The 21,056-nt window shown below is 39.5% G+C and overlaps 3 protein-coding genes and 1 long non-coding RNA gene across 5 annotated transcripts in view; 3 read left to right on the top strand and 1 right to left on the bottom strand.

Moving 5' to 3' along the window:
* LOC138127728 (uncharacterized) overlaps positions 1-21,056 on the top strand; it is a 103,613-nt gene that overhangs the window by 64,490 nt on the left and 18,067 nt on the right. The gene's annotated exons all lie outside the window — the stretch shown is intronic.
* LOC138127723 (UPF0669 protein v1g209471-like) lies at positions 3,802-5,193 on the top strand. 2 transcript variants are annotated; one of them, XM_069043794.1, is made up of 5 exons: positions 3,802-4,258; positions 4,304-4,353; positions 4,409-4,533; positions 4,587-4,703; positions 4,753-5,193. In XM_069043794.1, exons 2-5 carry the CDS (start codon positions 4,327-4,329, stop codon positions 5,015-5,017), a joined length of 534 nt encoding a protein of 177 aa, XP_068899895.1. In that variant the 5' UTR covers positions 3,802-4,258; positions 4,304-4,326; the 3' UTR covers positions 5,018-5,193. The 2 variants fall into 2 exon arrangements, with proteins under 2 accessions (XP_068899895.1, XP_068899894.1); XM_069043793.1 differs by having other exon boundaries at positions 3,827-4,258; positions 4,310-4,353.
* On the top strand, positions 5,900-17,465 carry LOC138127716 (kelch-like protein 17). Its single transcript, XM_069043778.1, has 7 exons — positions 5,900-6,054; positions 6,106-6,307; positions 6,460-6,556; positions 6,605-7,065; positions 15,859-16,318; positions 16,367-16,778; positions 16,826-17,465. Exons 2-7 carry the CDS (start codon positions 6,113-6,115, stop codon positions 17,034-17,036), a joined length of 1,836 nt encoding a protein of 611 aa, XP_068899879.1. The 5' UTR covers positions 5,900-6,054; positions 6,106-6,112; the 3' UTR covers positions 17,037-17,465.
* On the bottom strand, positions 18,947-20,605 carry Phb2 (prohibitin 2). Its single transcript, XM_069043785.1, has 6 exons — positions 20,365-20,605; positions 20,198-20,318; positions 19,692-20,151; positions 19,418-19,495; positions 19,273-19,369; positions 18,947-19,116 (listed from the first exon to the last, which is right to left on the bottom strand). Exons 1-6 carry the CDS (start codon positions 20,495-20,497, stop codon positions 19,028-19,030), a joined length of 978 nt encoding a protein of 325 aa, XP_068899886.1. The 5' UTR covers positions 20,498-20,605; the 3' UTR covers positions 18,947-19,027.

The raw sequence follows: 21,056 nt of genomic DNA, 5'->3' as shown, positions 1-21,056 counted from the left end.
ACAGATGTAAAGCTGGGTATATAAACAGAAAAGTTTATATATTTAGTTATATACCACTTTTTATGTTATGTGTCTCGGGAAACGAACACGAAAAAACAATTTTTAATTCTTACTTGATATTACAGTAGGTAATGCATTACTCTTTTTAATGTTGGCTCCAAAATATTTTTTTATTGTTTAAAAAAGGCAAAAAAGCTAATTTTAATAAAACTTGGTACTTTATTGTAGGTAGTACTTTTAATGATTGAGACAAATTTAGTGAGTTGGCACTCCCGAATGATTGGTACGCCTAGTCATTTGTCAAAGAGTTGTCTGTTGATTTGCTTTTTAGATTAAGGATAATGACAATTTAATTTATTTTGACTTTTGAACTGTCATATTTGAATTTGGCAATCAAGTGTACCAACATAAAATCGTAAATGTGTTGCCAATCGAACAAAAATAATTTCAATCATTAAAAGTCGCCCGGTAGAACTTAGTAGATACTTAAAACTTTGTTGTGATGTAAGAAAATTTCACTCAGTGAGGTAGCTACAAGGTACAGTTTTGATTTTATGCTTCATATTTGGGATAAATTTGGCTATAATAAGACTAAAAGTCTTTTGGATGGTTTCAAAGGCTCAAATGAGTTATCAAAAACTACAACAGGCCAAGAAATCTTGGTTATTTTGGTAAAAATACAAAACACCACTATTGTTTGTTATTTATTAATAACCATTCTTGGTCCAAAGACGTATATTCTGAATGGCAAGTTTTTTAACAAAAATTTCTACATATCGGGTGTTCATTTAAATTTCCGGTCAAAGTTGGCGTTGAAGAGTCGATTGTGAACACACTACGAATTACGGATCACAGATCAACTTTTTAAATCTTACGTTTTTACACGAGTGGTCCGTTCACAATCGACTCTTCAACGTCAACTTAGACGGGAAATTTAAATGAACACCCGATATATATTCTCATTGGAACGTTAAATATTCTCAAATACATATTTATAATTACTTAAAACGCTGTCGCATTGGATGAAATTCACGCACGTGACCACAAACTTTGACCCCTACTACAATGGTACAATTTTTTATCAAAATCTGTTCGTGCCCTTTGGGTTATCTCCCTTGCGAGTAATAAATTTTTCTTGGGCCTGAACTACTCGATTCTATATACGCAATTCGCAACAACTGCATAAGAAAAAATTACAAATACCCAGCCAACATTCTACTTACATAAAAAAAATCTCAAAGTTGCTACTGTTATTAAAATAATAACATAAATAAAATTAACATAAAATTAAAGACATGCCCACTAAAAAAACACAATAACGCTAACTGTACATATTTTAACATATCTTGATTATCTCAAACCTACATCCAATTTTTTTCTAATTTAAATTATTTCGTTAATAATAATAATAATTCCATAACTTGTTCCATCTACGGTTCCACTTAATAAACGTAAAATTTGAGAGCGTAATTACTGATATTTAATTCGGCAGCAAATGTTTTCTGACATGTCAAAAGATCAACAGCTCAATTTACTTCAAACCTGCAATTACAACAATATTCGAAAGACGTCACGGAGGCGATAAAAAAACACCTTGAGGATAAGACATTTCGTATTTGAAGTTTTTAGGAACAGACAGACCAGCAGCAAAAAATATTTTTGGGAATATTTTCACTCCAGAAGGCTATTTTTTAATTGTCTTGGGCACTCCATGTCCTTAAGCAATTCAAAAAAAAATTGTGAGGGACCAGTGTAGCCCAAGCTTTACTGAAAATGGTACCAAAAATGATTTCTTGTTTGGCTAATCTGACCACCCAGTATAATTCAAACTAATGAAATATACCTATTAAAAAGTTACCAGCGTTACCATAGCAATGTTGATGGTACTACATATTTTCAAAATATTTTTTGAAATGTTTTGGCTGCAGCGAGCTTTTAAATTGTACCAAATGTACTTCAGAATGATTCAAAAAATAAATAAGTGGCCAACGTTGCCTAAGTATTACTGAAAATGGCAGCGACAAATTTAATTTTGACTTGTGGGGTGATGTTATTGTGTGAAAGTATTCTAGTCACCCTGTATATTTTGGACGAAATGGATATACATATAAAAGTGACTAGCGTTGCCATAGCAGTGTTGGTGGTATTATCGATTGCTGTTACTGTTTTTACATAATTTTTAATTTTTTTTTTAGAAAAAATGTATGGTCGTAATTCGTTTCTGAAACTATCAAATTACATAAAAAAATTAATTTGTCTTGCAAAAACATGATATTACTTTGGTACCTAATATGGGGGTATAATTATAATAATTATAGTAAATTGTTGAAATAAATGTAGAAAGGTGAAACAGTTACCCCTAGATAACTTTTTGGTGATTTCTTTGGTTAATGTCGGATGAGTGTGAAGAACGGGCACGATTTGGAGGTGGATCGAGCCCCCTTTTCAGGTCCACCAGTTGAAGAAGCAGAAGCGAAGCAAATACCTAGCTTCAAGTTTGAAAGTTGAGAGTTTCGAAAGTCGTAAAAGTGCAAAGTCGAGAGCTCCTCCGACCCTTACATCTGATATCTCCCTCGAAAAAAAGGGGTTGCCGAAAAGGTTTTGTTATGCAAATGATGCCGCTACGAAAACATCCCCCACGCATGCTCCACGTGTCCGATTGCCCCAAATTGTCCCAAATTACCCCAAACACGAAGAAGCATTACGCAACAGAGGCCTCGACCCAAACGGCACATTAGTCTAGCGTCGGGACGTTGGCGGCGTTTCCGTATTATTGATCCAGAGCTATCTACTAGTCTAGACGTCGTGGTAGACACTTACCCCCCTCGCCTCCAATCTCCTACTAACCCCCCAAACAAAAGGGGGGCGACGACCTTCCAACTCCAAACAGTCGCGCTCCTCCAGACGGCGGTGCATCGGTCGCTCCCGCCGCCAAAACGCAAACCTCGCTCCGGAAGAGGTTCAGTGGCGGGGTTCGTTACATAATTCCGGGGGGTCGAAAATCCGGGCGCCCGTTCCGGTGTCGCCTTCGCCGCCGCTCGTCAAGACAGAAAGTGGGCCCGGGAAGGCGGCGGGCGTCCGCCTGCAGCCCCCGACGCCGTCCCCATGTGATTTTCGCAGCGGAATGGACCCATCCAAGTGTGCTGAAGTAACCTCAAAGCCAGTCGGTTTTTCAGCGCGAAAGCGGTTTTCAGGAGGCGGGAAAGTGCCGTCCCTTCGACAGGAACACGCCACCACACAAACACAGCCGGAAAAACCACCGCCAGAACGATTTTTCAGCGAAAAAAACGAAATTAGGTCAACCCGAAGCCTACCTTTAACCACGTACGGCGAAACAGTCGCGAATCGTCAACTGACCGCCGCGATCTCCACCGGATCTGGGGGCGATCAAACGCCGCCACCGCTCGAACGTGCCGACACCGATACGGACGTACCAAATTTAACGTGATAACCGAGAAAAAACGTTGAATCCGCGAGATTATTTCAATATCAACTACAACTTTATTCGCGAATTTAATTACAGAGACATCTGACGGATTTTATACGAAGCGAAATTCGCGAATCACGCGCGGGATCGTTTGAATTTTGAATTTTTAAACACCCTACACCCACAACCCCGTCGCACGGTGCTCGATTAAACCGCGATTGGGGCCCAAACCGAACTGGATCCGCACAGTTTCGAATTAAACAAATTGATTTCGCAAAGCGAACACCAATCGATTAAACATTGCCCACCCTAACTACCACGCGGTAGCGGACAAAGCGACCCCGAACCACCCCAACCTTATCTAACAAATCATTGATGCTCGTAACACTTACGGAGAGGGTCCCGCGATTGATATTTTTCATTATCTAAGGGGGAGGTGGAAGACAAGAGGACGCCATTTTGTTTGACGCCATTGCTCGCGCCGGCTCAAAATTTACTAAAATTCACACAAAAGTGCCACAATTGTACCGCAAATAATCTATTCCCGTCGAATTAAAATACTTGAGAAGAAAAATATTTTTTTTAAACTTTCACCACGGATCACAACCAATCTCTCGACTCCATCGCCACCGACAGATGGCGCCGACTCATTTTATATTTTCATAATCTTAGGTTATTTATTTATAAACACACGTAATCCTAGATTTGTGCAAGTACAAATTCAAATTAACCATAGTCCTGATTGTCTTACATAACAACGACAAACTTGACCAGACATCCTTTACTAAGCTAACCTATAAAAATCAGAAACCCTCTCTGAAGTCCTACAAGGTAACTTAACAGTAATTATTGTGTTTTACAACCCTAATCCGTCAGTTTTAGCCCCGACATGTGCTAAAATGCGACCCCAATTATACCTCTTTCTGGTAATTCCACATTTTCATCTATCAACAAACAAAATTTTTATTGTTACTGTTTAAGTCATGGATTGCCTACATCTCTGCCAAAGTCTCTCTTTTCAAGCTAGAAGGCGAAGTGAACGGCCAAGAATTCATTTACTACAAAATCATGCACCCTGGAAACTTATTATTGGTGTTGGAGAGCTTGTTGGTATAACATGGTTGGGTTCGCGTCTCCGCTAACACAATTTTTTTTACAGGGAAGGTGACGCTGATATTTACGTGTCTGAAAAGACGCCATCCCCAACTTACCACCCCGACACTTACGATTTTCATTCTGCAACGTGCGGAACAGACGCCGTCACTATCACCAAAAAGTACTGTAACAGTGGTTTGTGTCCACGATAACTGGTAGATTTTTTTTAGTTTGAAACGACCCATGGCGGTTGGGATTTATGGGTACTCCGCTTACAATAAGTTTACAATAGAAGTGTACCAGTTGCCTGACAGCGAAAATATGAATTATTATGATGAAGATGACAATTACAAAGAACCTGTCGATAATGGTGACAGTACAATGAGTGAGAAGAAGGAGACTAGAAAAACGGTTTCCAAGGTTAAAAAGAAACTCAAGAATATACCGAACGGGCTGTGGCCGTTCTTGGAGTTGTTTGAGATGCTTTTTTTGTGATTCTCTAGTCATAATGTGCCTCTATACCCAGTTCATTTTATATCTACAACCTACCATAAGTACAACTCACCTACCTAATTACAAGTTGTTCATTGTTGGTGATGTAATATAGGCTGTGTGTAATATACAACCACTTTCACTTGTGCAAATAACTACAAACAGAATCATTACTGAAATTACAGTTTTCTTCCCTTTTGGAAGCAGTTGAATCATTAGAGATTAAATCTGCGATGAGTAAAGAAAAAAATGTGAAAACCAGCAGAGTAGAATAAAACTGTACCAAAGAAGTTCTACTATACCATGTTGTACCTGTCGTGTGCGTTCGCATGTTATCTTGTTACGAAAAGTAGATAAGAGGTAACAAGTTTCAGTACATGTCTTTCGTAACCGACGTTGTGCGAGTCATATCTGTCTTCATTCCTCTAGCTTGGGGACACGTTCGTTGCACTACTCTAGATTTTTTTTTTTTATTGAAATATATAGTTGAGTAAAAAATCGATGAAAGTATGTTTGTGATTCAGCATAGCTCGCGATAAGAAGTTGTAAATGAGTTTGCAAAAACTGAATTTGTGTATATCAATGTTTTAAAAAGCCACGGAGCAGCTAGCAACGCTCTAGCGTAGGTGAATTCAATTTTCCGTCGGAGCCGCCCCCGCCAGACCCCTTTCCGCTCCATTACCGAAGTATTATTGTTATGGGCATCAGGAGTTAATTGACCTTTCCCTACTAAAATCTCACTTTAATCAAAATCGATACCGTGATAACAAGTCATATTTCCGCGCCATTATGCAACAAGCAATACACTGACGTCGTAAAGTTGGCACCCCTTGAAGGGGCAACGACCAACAATATGATTAATCGCGCCGATCCGGAGCGAAAACGCGACAAATTCGTTGTTGCGGTCTCGCTCGCACTCGCAGAAAATCCGAGTGCGTCTCTGCGAAGCTCCTTGATATAAAAGCGAACGCGCCATGTATTTTATTGACTGACTTTTAAATAATGGTGTGGTGAAGAGAGGAGCTGGTGCGAGCAAAGGGGTGAGTTTTGCGCCTTCTCATCAATAAAAGTGTCAATATTTTCGGTTGCAGACCGAAAATGAATTGCGACAACGAAGAGTTATCCCCCACGAGTGCGCCCCCGGTCAACGTGGTGTTCGAGGCTTCGACCCAAACCCCCACGAACGAGGACTGCGAGTCTCCGCTTTTCACCCAGAAGGGGTACTGCTTGAAGACGGCCGAGCACAGCCACAACGCCCTCAGCAACATCCAGAAGATGAAACATCAAGGGCAGGTCGGTGGGGTGTCGATGAGTTTGGTAGTTGTAGCGAAATTAATTGTAGCGAAGGCTTTGACCTGTGTGGGCGTAGATTTGCCCAATCAATTTCGCAGGCGTCGACTAGTAAATATTTAATTTGTTGTTGTGCACGTCCTTTCTTGTTGTAGCTGTGTGACATTACATTAAAGATAGGGTTAGAGAGGTTTAGAGCCCATAAGGTGATCCTAGCGTCAGTTAGTCCGTACTTTTTCGCCATGTTCAACGGTACGTACCCCCCTTTCGGTCCGACGCGCTCTCACGCCGCTCCCCCAGGTGACATGAAGGAGCACGGCCAGACCGAGGTGGCCATCCACGACCTGGACCCCACCGCGATCGACCTCCTCATCGAGTACGCCTACACCGGCCAGATCGTCATAACCCCGGACAACGTGCAGGTCCTGCTGCCCGCCAGCAGCGTGCTGCAGATGCAGGAGGTGCGCGAGGCCTGCTGCAAGTTCCTGCTGCGCCAGCTGCACCCCACCAACTGCCTCGGCATCCGCAGCTTCGCCGACACCCACTGCTGCAAGGAGCTGCACCTCAAGTCGCACGTCTACGCCCTCCAGAACTTCCAACAGGTGGTCGGGACCGAGGAGTTCCTGCTGCTGCCGTTCGAGGAGGTCAAGGAGCTGATCTCCAACGGTCAGCTGAACATCTCCTCCGAGGAGGACGTCTTCACGGCCGTGCTCAACTGGGTTAAGCACGACTTGGCCCAGAGGAGCCAGTATATCGCCCCGGTGAGTTTTAAATAAGTTTTATCTCGTTGTAAACGCGGAATTGGGTCAATTAGTGGACCGTTTAGATAAGAAAATAAATTGAAACGCGGTTGTGATGGGCGCATTTTATGGGAGTGTGGGCGAAGGAACGGGGCTCGAGTTACGCCAATTGCGATTTGGATTTATTGCCGATTGTCGGCGGAGCGAGACGAGGCAGGTGTGTGAGCAAAGTACACAGAAAGAAAGGAATAAAAAAGAAAGAAAGAAAGAGTCAAGCACCCCGCCATTATAAATTCAAACAGTAAACGATGGATTTTGATGAATTATTAAAAAGGGGCTCCAACTAATTAAACTTGTTTCGTTTCATGCAAATAAGTTTATAATTAGAAAATTGATTATTTTAATTAATAATTTGTGAATGCATAAGTTCAAAGAACTGTTGTATAAATTCTTCAAGTAAGGTTTCAAGTTTGTACAATACGAGCGAAAAGTTTGAAATGAAATTAAAAAAAAAATTGAAAAAAAAAACTGTTGCTAGAACTAGGTATCTGTAGATGTGAAATAATCATTAGCAATATCACGAGTGCGCGAATGCGCATGATAGGAAATTATTGACAGTTTGACGTGCAGGAGGAATATTTTAATAAACTATTTCCCCCCAAAAAATTAAAATCACAGAAAAATAAAATTATGAATGAAAATGCATTAGTTTGTGATTTAAATAACTTTTCCCAAGGGATTATAAATGTTTGTGTTTTTTTGTTAGATTGGTGACATTGTTTAAATTTTATGTTGGCATACTTTATTTTCAAATGTGTCAAACCAAATGTCGAATAAAACAAAGTTGTCATTATCATCTGTTATTTTTGTGTGTTCAGAATCGTAGCCAACTTGATAAAGTAAGAATCGTAATCGTAATATGTAATCAGCTATAATATAACAAGTGGTATGATTATTATCGATGATATTATGAGTGAAATTGTGCTGGAGATTTCACGAGTCCAAAGGACGAGTGAAATGTCCTGCTTCAATTTCACGAATTTAATATCATCGATGATTAATCATACCACGTGTTATATTCGATGAGACAATATAATGAATGAAATACAAAATTATTCATTTATTTGTCAAATTGACAAATTTATTTCAATCAAAAATCGTAACGACGAAAGTAAATAAGAAAAAATTTTTTTTTTGTTTTTTATAATCGCTGTGATAGCCATGCAACTAAGGACTTTTACGCGTTTTCATTGGATCATTCATGATCACGTGATACATGAATTATATTGTCAATCAAATTTTACAACATAGTGACAGTTATTACCATAAAAAATGTTGGAGGTTATGTCCGTCTCCCACTAAAACACTTTCCATGGTGTTAAGGAACGACATTAACGATCAAAATTTATTGCTCGTAACTGTACCTATCTAGACAGGTCATAAACGAGATCGTCGTCGTTACAGCACGTTCGGAGAGAAAAGTACAAATCACGTGGTATCAGCCTGACTGGTTATCGCGCAAATCGTAGAACCGCCCATGTACTTCTCGATTTGAACGTACTTTACAGCTAATTAATTCGCTATGTATTGCGCCATATCCACCCTACTCCTCTTTAGAAAACAAGACGAGATCTTCCAGTGCAATAATTAAATTCAAGAGAGTTGTCAATATCGTCGTCGCGTGTTATTTTTTGTTTTTACGTCTCTAATACTGGATTTTTCTTCATTTTATTCTGTTCAAGCTCAGCTTTTTATTTTTCTCTGCTTTAAGAGATTCCTTATAAAAAGCTGGAACAGCGGTTTGTTCCCATCGATTAATTTGTTTGTCATCCAAGCTTTTCTATTGGAGTACGAAACAGATACTGGACTCATCTGCGTTCTTTCAGATCTCCAACAACCAACTTTAATTTCTCCGTGTCTGTCATGTTAAGCAGTTCAATGCAGTTGTTGAGGTTTTTTTTTGCAATGGACGCCACAATATTTTATCTCACAGACATTTGAAAAAATTCGTGGCTTTCTAGGATGGTCAAAGCCCAAGGGACTAAATCCCCGCCGAATAACTGACAACTGTCTTCTGCCCCGTAATTACGAAATCGAACAAATCTATAAAGCTACAGTGTTTTCAAGTGGCTCTAACGGTTCCCGTTATAAACTATAATATTCACTAAATCAACAAAGCGGCATTTTGCATTTTTCTGGGCTACTGCCGTACACCTAAACTTCAATTCTGTTACCGCCGCTTTTTGGGGTTAACGGATTAAATACCCGAGTAGGGGTTTTGGTTTTACGTTTCCTGTTTGCTCATTCCATCGGAATATATTTTGGAGGAAAATGACCTTTGACCCGAGATATGTTACAGAGAAATTTACTTAATGTGTGAAAGACAGCCGCTGATATTTTTATTTTTAACAGTTCTGCCCTTCAGAGTCACATGAAAAACTGTAGCTTGATCGAAGAATATTTATTAAAGAATAAGATTTGTTCTACTATGACGCAATAAATTCCAGTATAACCAACACATTATCTAAATTAATTTATTAAAAAACACTAATTATCTACAGTTTTTCGATCTTTATTACATTTTTTTTGTCAATTATGAAACTGGTTCGTTACAGTCAAAATGAGCCCACAAGCTACTTAGCCTAATGAAATTCGTTTATATTTTTTTAACAATTCCACGAAACAAATTGACAAACCAACTCAATTATAATTATTCCGCCATTGTGTTTTGCTCATATTTCCTCGCATTAAAAGTACATATATTTAATTTCGGTTACTGCTCAGAACTGCAGCGTGACAATCACATTGCATTTTGTAATCGCTTCTTTAATATTAAATAACTGATCGATTTTTTGAATACTCCTACACCAGACGATTTTAACCATTTCAATCTCTTTTATACCGTTCATAGCAACAAATAATTCGAAAGTTGTAAATTGTTCGTCGTTACAATTCTTATTTTCGAGCGCAGTGCCCTATACTCCGTTCATTTAAGCAACGTAGTAATCACGTGCACGGCATGCAGCGTGAACAATCGCTGAAGAAGCTCCGTCTCTTGCCGATGGCCTAAAACTTAACATACTGCATTTTGAAATTCGCCATTAATAACAATCGCTTTTTTATTTTTTGGAAATTTATTCTCAAGAAACCACATGACTCGTTTAAAAATGCAATATGGGCAATGAAAAACAAAATTTCGAAAACGGTGTTACTTGTCAATTGTGACAAGTTTTTTTTGTGTACATTTTATTGCAAAAAAGAGAGAATGAAGAAAATACAGGGTGTTTTTGAAGTTGAGGCGTCCCTTTTAACATGTGATAGTATGCGTTGTTCTAAAGAGTTTTAGCCAAAATCACCTTAGTAAAATGTGTACGGCAATGAAATAAGTACATTTTGAAATTTTTGAAACCGGTCCTGCTGATTTGTTAGAAATTAGAATTGACAAAAAATCAAATGAACATGGACGTTAATAAAAAATATTGTCAGAGTTGTCATCTAATTAGTCGGAATGGCTTATCATTACGAAAATAACGAGCTCACAGATATGGGCAATGTAATCAGAATGCAGCTGCGACGTCCAGAGAGTACGCAGAGCGATTTCCGCCCCGGAAAGACACCATCCTGGGCCACGTCAGTTATTAATGTAGTACAGCGGAGGAATAGACAGGGCCGGACTCAAAATTTTATAAAACAATAAAAATATACAATTAATTATCTCCGTTAATACAAACATTTTACTAAGAAGATTCGGGGTAAAATTCCTAAGAATAATGTATAGTAGGTACCTCGTGTTACAAGGAACGCCTCAACTTCGAAAACAGCCTGTATATGACTGGATTCTGGATTTATTATATCGGATGTGCATTTAAATTTCTCCTCAAAGTTGTGAACGCACCACGGATTACTGATCAGGGCTCAGCTCACTTTTTGCGTTGTTTGTGTTTTTAATCTGCAGACTGACGAGTGGTGCGTTCACAATCGACTCTTCAACATCAAATTTGAGGAGAAATTTAAATAAATACCCGATACAATACGATATTGTTGGAGTTTCGACAAAATCTCTTTTCATCATCACTGTAAGTGCCAAATGATTAAAAAAATGCCATCAAAGTTACCGTGAAAAAAAAGTCAGTGTCTTAGCTAATTTTTTATTTGAAATGTCATTACTGTCATTTAGTATTAATATTAGGTATGTTGTATAATTTTCCGAAGATGGTTTTTACTTCACACAATACAAAATTTACGCTTACAACCAATTGATATAGTAAATTCAAAAAACTCCTGGACTGTCAAAATTAAATTTTAAATAATATGCTTGTTTTGACTGTACTTGATATAAAAAATTTTCGCTAGAGTGTACCGACATCAAAATCTAGTTACAAAACATATTTAAGTTATGTTTTCATTTTTAATCATTGAACTAAAAATGTTTTTTTTTTGTTCGACACTGTCAGAATTTGAGAATTTTCTCCTGTGTGAACGGATTTTGATAAATTTGACAACTTGTCAAAACGAAACGTCAAGTTAATTTTAAAGATTTTTAGCGATTTGGAGCCTTTAAGGGGCTTGTCGAACAAAAAAACGTTGTATTCAACTCGTTCTTGTGTAATTTGTGCTTTTTTTGGAACTCGTGGTCCACTCATGTCAAAAAAGCCAAAATTACACACGAACTCGTTAAATAAATAACTATGAATCATTCATTGCTTCGAACACTTGAAGTGAAATGCAGCAACTAAATAAATGAGAGCAATTTAATAAAGTTTATAGAAAACACGCGACAAACTGAAAACAGGAAACAAATTAAACAACAACCAAAATCATCCAAAATAAACTAATCTGTTTCATTTATTCAGAAGAGAATCGCCCTCAAATGTCACATGATTTATATTGACAAATCACAACTCCGAATTATTTGAATAGCAACCAATCACAATTTAATTAAGCGGAAATTTTCCCTAGGGAAAAGTTTTTTCGGGCGATTCTCTTCCGAATATACCTCGGGACAGATATATATCGCCAGACATTTTTTCTTGCAGTCCAACACTCGTGTTTGTCGCTCAAAATTACCCTCGGGCTAGCGCCCTCGTGTAATTTTCTTGCTACAAACACTCGTGTGTCAGGACTGCTCGAAAAAATTTCCGGCAATATATCTGGCCCTTGGTATATTATACGGGGTGATCAAATAGGACTGTTTAAGTTGGTAACACTGAATTGTATTTTAAATCGTATAACAGGAGTAACTTTCGGTTGTTAATGGCTTGTCGTTGTTAATGCTATACCTACATCAGATATTTGTCAAATAAACCAACAAAACATATCCGGTTGCAGTGTTATAAATAACCGAATTAAAAAATTTTCTTAATTGTAGTGCCAACTTAAACAGTCCTTCTTGATCACCCGGTATATGAAAATTATTTAACACTTGATTAACACTTATCTCTCCAAAATTTTGATTTGTGAATCACAAGAACGAACACCAATTCTTAGTTAACAATACTGGAACGGCTTTGGCACAAATTTGTAATTTCTTCTCGTTATTATCACTTTTTTGTTTGTTCCTCATAATAATTTCTTATGGCCCTCTTCTCTCGCGCCAATAGAACCACCCTAGTTCGTTTTGAACTTTCCATTTTAACCCTTTTACAAAATACACTTAAATAATTTTGCAATTTATTTGACAATGTCAATTTAAACAAATGAATAGTTTGACAAATTAAAAAATCGTAGATAACAACTGGGCAGTATGAAAATAACTAGTGATTTAGCCAACCTAAGAACTGCAATTTTGATTTTGACAGTCCAGATGTTTATTGAATGGACTTTAAGATTGATAACCCTACTTTTTTCACTGACAGCGTTGCCGATTTTAACTTTAGGCTAGAATGCAATGTTGCTGATTTTTTTATTGTAGCACATTGATAAAAACTGCGTGGATTAAGCTGAGACGCTGACCTTTGTTTTTCCTGGGTACAGTTGGTTGCAAAAAAAAACGGGAAAAGAAAATTTTCGTAATGTAAATTTGGTTTTGTCCATTTGTCAATTAATTGTCTTTACACCGTTCACCTTAGATTGAGCATTGCTAAATTCGTATTATGTTGGTTCCCTGATCCCTGCACGTCACTATTTACAAGACATAATCACATAGGTAGCCAAAAAATAAAATTATTTGACCTCGAAATACCCAATCCATCCTGAATTTACTTTACCTATCAAATAATTTTTAAAAATGTCATTGAATTTTAACCATAATTCTAACCACCTACTGTCGCGAGCAAAAAAATCTGGTCGTCAATGTCATTTCAAAATTTAGTTAAAGTGTCACAAATTATTTTTTTTCTATTTTGCGTTTAGAATGAGTCTATTCTAGATTTCTAGCACCCAAATGACGTCATTTGAGTGCTTTAATTTAATAGGTCGTTGGCGTATTAGAATAGACTAGTAAAATTTACTGTACTGATGTTGGTAGCGTGAAGTGTCAACTGACAGACGTCAAAAAATAAATCTCGCAGAGAACAAAGCAAATTAATAAATAACAATGAACAAAACGTTTAATTTCCATTCTGGGGTTTGGACTTCTCCGGCAGTACATTTTCTAACGTCTTTTGTGCAATTTGCCTAATTTGCGGCGGCGTTAGTGATAAACTTTCTTCAGCATTCATTTTGAAACATCATATGCGAAAATAAAAAAAATCTGGCGTTTTGAATTAATTTTTTTCACAGCCGGCTAAAATTATGCCACATAAAAAATGTCACCAACCACCGCAAAATTCCCTACATTTAAAATTTTAATTTTTTTATTTATAAAACGGCAAAATAGAAAAAATAGTATAAAAGATTCGTTGCAGAAGGTCCTTCAAGTACTCATTTGTTCCTCAACTCGCCGCTGCGCGGCTCGTTTCGGACTGTCAAATTCGTGCTTGAATAGATGCCTTCTGCAACTTATATTTTACTATACTATTCCCTGCCTGATTATGCCCATGTCAACAAAGTGTCAAACAAATGAGAAAAAAATGACAATTAATGTGATACAACATAATGATAGGTTATGATATTTACGACCGTTTTACAATGGAGCATTTTCCAGTGTGTCAAAGCATGATTTTGACGACCAGTTTTTTTTTTTGCTCGCGACAGTATCTCTTATAAGAAGGTTATCCACTATGAAGGAAATTGTAAAAATGTGCCCATTTTATTCTGACAGTTTGCAACCAACTGTAACTTTCGTGACATGATTGAAGGTAAAGTAATGTCAACAAGAAATTACTCCGAGAGCGTTTTTAAATTCATCGATGGATCAATCGGTGGAATCAGTTTTCTACCAAAACGTTGTTATATTACTGTTAGATTTATGTTGAGCTTAAGAAAAGACGTTTCTTTATTCACCAAAAATTTCATGTTGGGCTCAACCAAAATTTACCTTTCCCATCTACAATGGGAGTTGGTTGTTTGGTGGACGAATAGTGGGGGAAATGTCAAAATAGTTTGTCGAAGTCAAACTGTCAATGTCAAAGCAAAGCGAGGGAAAAACTGGAAAAGTGCAACATTATTTACGTATCCTCTAATTTTTTCATGAGTCTTTCTTCTGTTTAAAATAATTTCTTCATCAGAGGAAGTTAATAAATCATCATCTGATGAATTTTCCAAAGGCATTGTAATCCGTTTTACCAATATTATGGTCCCAAGAAGACTAATGTCGCACATATTTATTCATATAATAATAATAATCGCCGAAAATTAAAAAATGTTTAGGTTATGTTTACACTTCAGGTGTCATGACATCAGCACCAGTCAGCACAGTCATCAGTTTTCCACCAAATCCGTTTCCCTATTCATCACATTTTTGCACAACATAAGTGTTCAACACAAAAAAAAACTTATGATTGACAGTCCACCAATGTTGAAATTCACCGCAAAAAGTTGATGAATTTAAAAACGCTACCTCCCTAGGATTCGAACTTTTAGAGAAATTCGCTGTCTAAATTTTTGACATGGTTACGATATCTTTTGTTTGTCACCAGAAAATACATAGCGTCCAACCTAACCAAATTTATGGCAACCTAGTAACAAATGTCCCTAAATCTTGGAGATTAATTTCTTGTTGACAAATCTATACGTCACATGTTTTCAGCAGGTTCGTTTAGTTTGTTTTTGTTGATCATACTGTAGAAAACGAAGAAAGTCATCTTTTCAGAGAATCACTGAGTAAAAGGTATAAACTACGATTTTTTACAAAACATTGACCTTGACAACCAATGAGAGGCGCGTAAAAATAAAAAAAGAAATTGAAGTTGACATTTATCCTTGAAAAAGTTACATCAATAAGTTATTCATGCAAGATCTAAATCAGGGTATCGGACAATGAGATTATTTACTAACTTCTTCTTGAGAGTTTTTTGACATACTTTAAGGTTATGGAGAGGTCAGAAAATACTGCTTACAACATTTAGAAGGTGTTGATTATAAACTTTTTTTAAATCTTCTATACTTACTAAACTGAATGATTCTTTTATATAAAACAATACCTACCTACCGCACCGAACAATAGAAACAATACGGTGTTTAGAAGAAGTTGGTGTTCAATTGTTTCCACGATCTATACAACACCTTCATTTGTTATCAGCTTGAATTTAACACTTTTTGCCAAGATCCCATCAGCATGTTATTCTTCCTTTATTTCTTTAAAACCCTAACCGCGACGGTTTAACACTTGAATCTAAAATTTCGTCCTATTTTGCCCCCTCGACAGGAGGACACGTGTGTTTTTTAAATTACGGTAACAATTTTGTTCCGAGGAATGAGCGAGGAATCTTTCAGTTAATGGTCCACGTGAGACTCCCGCTGGTCAACCGCGAGTTCCTGATGACCCGCGTGGACAACGAGCGGCTGATCCGCGACAACAGCGAGTGCCGCGAGCTCCTCCTGGAAGCCATGCGCTACCACCTGGCCCCCGAACGCCGGTGTGCCTTATCCACCACCCGCACCATCGAACGCAAGCCGAAAGGCGCCGATCCGTACCTGTTCGCCGTCGGGGGCGGCTCCCTCTTCGCCATCCACTCGGAGTGCGAAGTGTACAACCCCAAGACGGACACCTGGTCCGTGATCTCGCCCATGCTGTGGCGCCGCTCCAGGTCCGGGGTCACCGGGCTGAGGCGCCTCCTCTACGTCGTGGGGGGCTACGACGGCAACTCCGACCTGGCCACGGCGGAGTGCTACAACCCGCTGATCAACACGTGGAGCCCCATCACACCGATGGGGACCAAGAGGTCGTGTCTGGGTAAGGAGGGTCCAGCGGCTGCGCGGTCTTGTTAATCGGGGCTTTCAGGGATCTGCTCCTTCGACGGCCTCATCTACGTGTGCGGGGGCTACGACGGGGCGTCGTGCTTGAGCTCGATGGAGCGGTATGACCCCCTCACCGGGATCTGGTGCAGCTGCCCCGCGATGAACACCAGACGGCGCTACTGTCGCATAGCGGTGGTGGAGAACTGCGTCTACGCTCTCGGCGGCTTCGACTCCACCAACTACCAGGCCAGCGTGGAGCGGTTCGACCCGCGGGAGGGCACGTGGGCGCCGATCCCGTCGATGTCCTCGAGGAGGAGCAGCTGCGGCGTGGTGGCCTTCGACGGACACCTCTACTGCATCGGGGGCAACGACGGCACCATGTGCATGTCCAGCGGCGAGAAGTTCAACGTCAGGAGGAACGCCTGGGAACCCATCACCGCCATGCACAACCGCAGGTGACGACTCCCCCATCTCTGTGCACCTTCTGGAAAGCGTTTTGCAGGTCCACCCACGAAGTCGTGGCCATGGACGGCCACATCTACGCGTTGGGCGGCAACGACGGCTCCTCCAGCCTAAACTCCGTCGAGAAGTACGACCCCAAAGCCAACAAATGGGCGGTGGTATCCTCCATGTCCATTCGCCGAAGCTCGGTAGGGGGCGCCGTGCTCGACTGCATCAACATAGAGTACGTGCTGAAGCAGACGATGAGCTGATTCGGCTGCCACTTGGTGGTGATCTTCTGGTACAAAAATTCTTTCCAAATCGTGCAATTATACGAGTTACGAATTTCTGTGATACGAAAAGAACCAAAAATCACTTAAAGTTATTATATTCTAAGTCAAATTTATATATTTATATCGACGTGACAGACATGATCTGGCTTTTATCCGTGTGACACATTCAAAATTCCCGCCCGATCGTAGCAAGGGTGGGGATGCCAATTTGAAAAGAGGCGCGAATCCGCTAGATTGAGAGTTTTTGTAGTTTATTGAGCAACTATGTAGTTTATGCACACAGTTAGCATTGACGTTTGATTTCGACTGCCTCCGGACTACCAGACTCGTAGAGCTTGGCCTAGCATTGTTTAAACACTGCCATTGTTGTGTAGCTTGATGTGAGGAATTAAACAAACGAAAACATTATGGAGTAGTGTTTTTATTGCCCGACACACTTGAAAATGACAGATGTGTGTAAATGCAATTCGCTTAGGGGAATCACCCGTTTATCGGGAAGCTCAACGGCCTATTTACCGGTACAACCTGACCACCATTTTAGTGCCACTGTACGACCCACTAAGCGGTGGTATCACCCATGGTGATTCGTCGAAGCTCTGTAGAGGGCGCTGTGTTCGACCGCTCAACATGGAATACGTGTTGAATAAAACTAGTCGATTCGACTGCCACCTGGTGGTGACCCTCTGATACAAAAATTCTTTCTGAATTTCTGTGATACGAACACAACCAAAAATCACTTAAAAGTCAAACTTTTTACAATAGATAATAGAACGCATTTAAAATTCCCGCCAGATCGTTGCAAGGGTGGGAGTTACGAATTTGAAATGTGGCGCGAATGTACTAGATTAAGGATGTTTGTAGTTTTTTCAGCAACTGTCTAGTTTATGCACAGGTAAGCCTTGACGTTGATTTTGACTGCCTTCGGACTATCAAACTCGTAGAGCTAGATATAGCATTGTTTGAACACTGCCATTGTTGTGTAGCTTGGTGTGAGGAATTAAACAAACGAAAACATTACAGAACATTGTTTTTATTGCCCGACATACTTAGAAATAATAAATATAATCTGTTTTTTATCAAAGAACCACCAACACCGCAATTTACACCCAACATTGTAAGTACACCTTTGACCTAGGGTGAAAAATATTATAATATAAAAATTGAGGTTATGTAGAGAAATTAATGTCGCAGCATGTTAATAAATTTAATAACAACATTAACGACTAATTTGACAGTTTAATAAATGTCTTACTTTGCGAGGCATTTTTAATTACACGCTCAAATTTTAAATGGGAGTTTGCATATTCTTTCAATGACATTAAAAATGACAGTTGTAGCCAATGTATATCATTGAATTCCCTAACTTTAGTAAAATTTTATTATTGCTAACCTAAATCAGCAGGTCGTGGTTCTTTGATTACAAAACAGACAAATATAAAATGCTTCGGGGATCTCCCGTTTATCTGGACAATCGACGAGCTATTTGCTGAGTCAATTTGACCACAGTTTTGCTGCTACTGTACAACCCTGAACCCAACAAATGCGCGTTGGTGTCATTCATGTCGATTCGCCGAGGCTTTCCAGGGGGCGCTGTGATCGACATAGAGTATGTTTGGAAGCACTCGACGAATCGATTATAGAAAAAAAAGAAAAGGTATCATCGGACTGATGAGACTTTTCACGTGTCAGCTGTTTCTCCACGATCCGTTGCTCCATTAATGGTGGCAACGGTGCATTTTGTGCTCTGCGCCAGACCGCACCACTTGATAGTGATGGACACAATTAAATTAGTTATTCTATTTAATCAGGATAACTTTTCCAATGATTTCGATCCTTCGAACTATCATCCTTTAAACACTGCCATTGTTGTGAGAAATTAAACAAACGAAAAAATTACAAAATATTGATTTTATTGTGTAACAGACTAATAATAAATGTGTAAATGCAGTTCGCTTGGGGGAATCACCCCTTTATCCGGACACTCGACTGGCTATTTGCTGGGCCAACTTGACCACAGTCTTGCTGTCATCGTGAGCCACTTGCACACTCTCATCATTACCTAAAATGGGTACCAAAATCAAACAAAACTTCGTAACAATCTGACGTTTATTTGATGCTTATTGAATATTTTTACAAATAGTAACAAAGAAATATTCGTTTCATATAAAACTTAGCGAGCACTACAACTGACTTAAATCTAATACTCAATCCTTACGTTTGAGTTTATCAGACTGATCATCGAATTCCTTGTCGGAAATGTTCAACATCAGACTATTGCCGCTGAGGTAGACTTTGTTTTGCGAATTGGCAATCTAAAACATCACCCTCAGTACATGTTACCAACAGCAGATGGTACTCACAGTTCTGGATATATTTTGAGCCGCCCTGATTTTCCTCAGTTTCAAGTAGCCCGGGTTTCGGGAAATTGCTTCACCTAAGTAAGAACAAGTTAAGAAAAAACATTCTTTTACAAGGATCAAACTACATAGACCTGGTTAGTCGGCTATGACTAAACTAGTCCTAGAACTATCGAGTCAGAACCTACTTACCAGCAACTTTCCAAAATTACTCGTGTATTAAGGAAAACAAACCCAAGAAAAAAAAACCCTAACTAATTTATTTCGAAAAGGATATCATTTTGGCGGCTTCAGCTTCGCCCTCAGCTTGTACGATTTTCTGTTGCCTCTCCTGTTTGGCCCTCTCTACGACGAACGCGGCCCTTTGCGCCTCCTGCTGCGCGACTTGTTTGGCCTCGACGGCGGCTGTGTATTCCTTACCGAACGACAACTCCGTGATGGACACGTCGTCCAGGATTATGTTGAAGTCTTGCGCCCGCTCCACCAGCTCTCGCCTTACCAGCAGAGACACTTGCTGGCGCTGCGTGATCAGTTGTGCGGCGTTAAATTTGGCAACGACAGATTTGAGAACTTCATTACAGATCGAGGGCAGGACTTTCTCGTCGTAGTCGAGCCCCAGCTGTCGGTACACTATGGGCAGCTGTAACGCGTTCGGCCTCGACAGCACTCGCAGCGAGATATTGACCATTTGCAAGTCTTTCGATCCCGTCGGCGATGAGATTTTCCGCGGCCTCGACCTGCGCACCTGCATTAATCGGGGCGGGTTCGTGGAGGAGGTTTTACCTGATGTCGTAGATGATGGGGTACTGGAACCAAGGCACTCGGAAGTGAAGGCCTTCGGTGTAGATTTCTTTTTGGACGCCCCCGATTCGGTTAAACATGATGGCGCGGTGTCCTCCTTCGACTGGGGGCGCATTTTATTCACGGGTTTGTGCGATTTTGGGGCTTACCTGTGTACATTGATTGGGCTAATCCGTAAGCTGCGGCACCTCCTACGGCGAGAAGTTTGAGGCCGAGGCCTAGTCCGGGTGGGCCCCCTTTGCCGAATTTGTTGGCCAAGTCGTTCAGCTTGCTTTGAGCCATTTGTTTAGCGTATTTACACAGTTACACAACTATTAAAAACCCACCGAAAATGTGACTCTCGACCAAAATGGCCGCTGACAACCAATGTCGCAATGCTGCCAACCGTCCAATAAAACATAAAACACATCTACGAAAATGAAAAAAAAAAACTCAAAGTATTCTAAATTCGTTTAATGTGGCCATTAGTTCTGGTAAGTAGTAATCAATTACTTTGCTTTTCTCTTAATGTTATGTTATTAATACTTGTTTGTGAATTAGGCAACAAACAATATTGGCAAGCACTGATTGCCACTCCTGCAAGATGGCGCTTGTTCATTGACATTTCATCACTTTCATCCCTAAATATACAGGGTGAGATATAAAATATTACAATCAGAAAATGGTACGATATGATAGCGACTTCAATAATTTTTCTTCTCTTCATGATGCATTATTCTATTACATTATTTGACATATACAGAATGACTTTCAAGGTTGAGCAGATATTTTAATCTGTGATAAAACCCCACAAAAGATAACGATTGTAATTATAATGTCTTATAATTACAAATGTTGATAT

The sequence above is a fragment of the Tenebrio molitor genome, chromosome 4, assembly GCF_963966145.1.
Source record: "Tenebrio molitor chromosome 4, icTenMoli1.1, whole genome shotgun sequence".
NCBI classification, from domain to species: Eukaryota; Metazoa; Arthropoda; class Insecta; order Coleoptera; family Tenebrionidae; genus Tenebrio; species Tenebrio molitor.
This window is presented reverse-complemented; position numbering and strand designations above follow the sequence as displayed.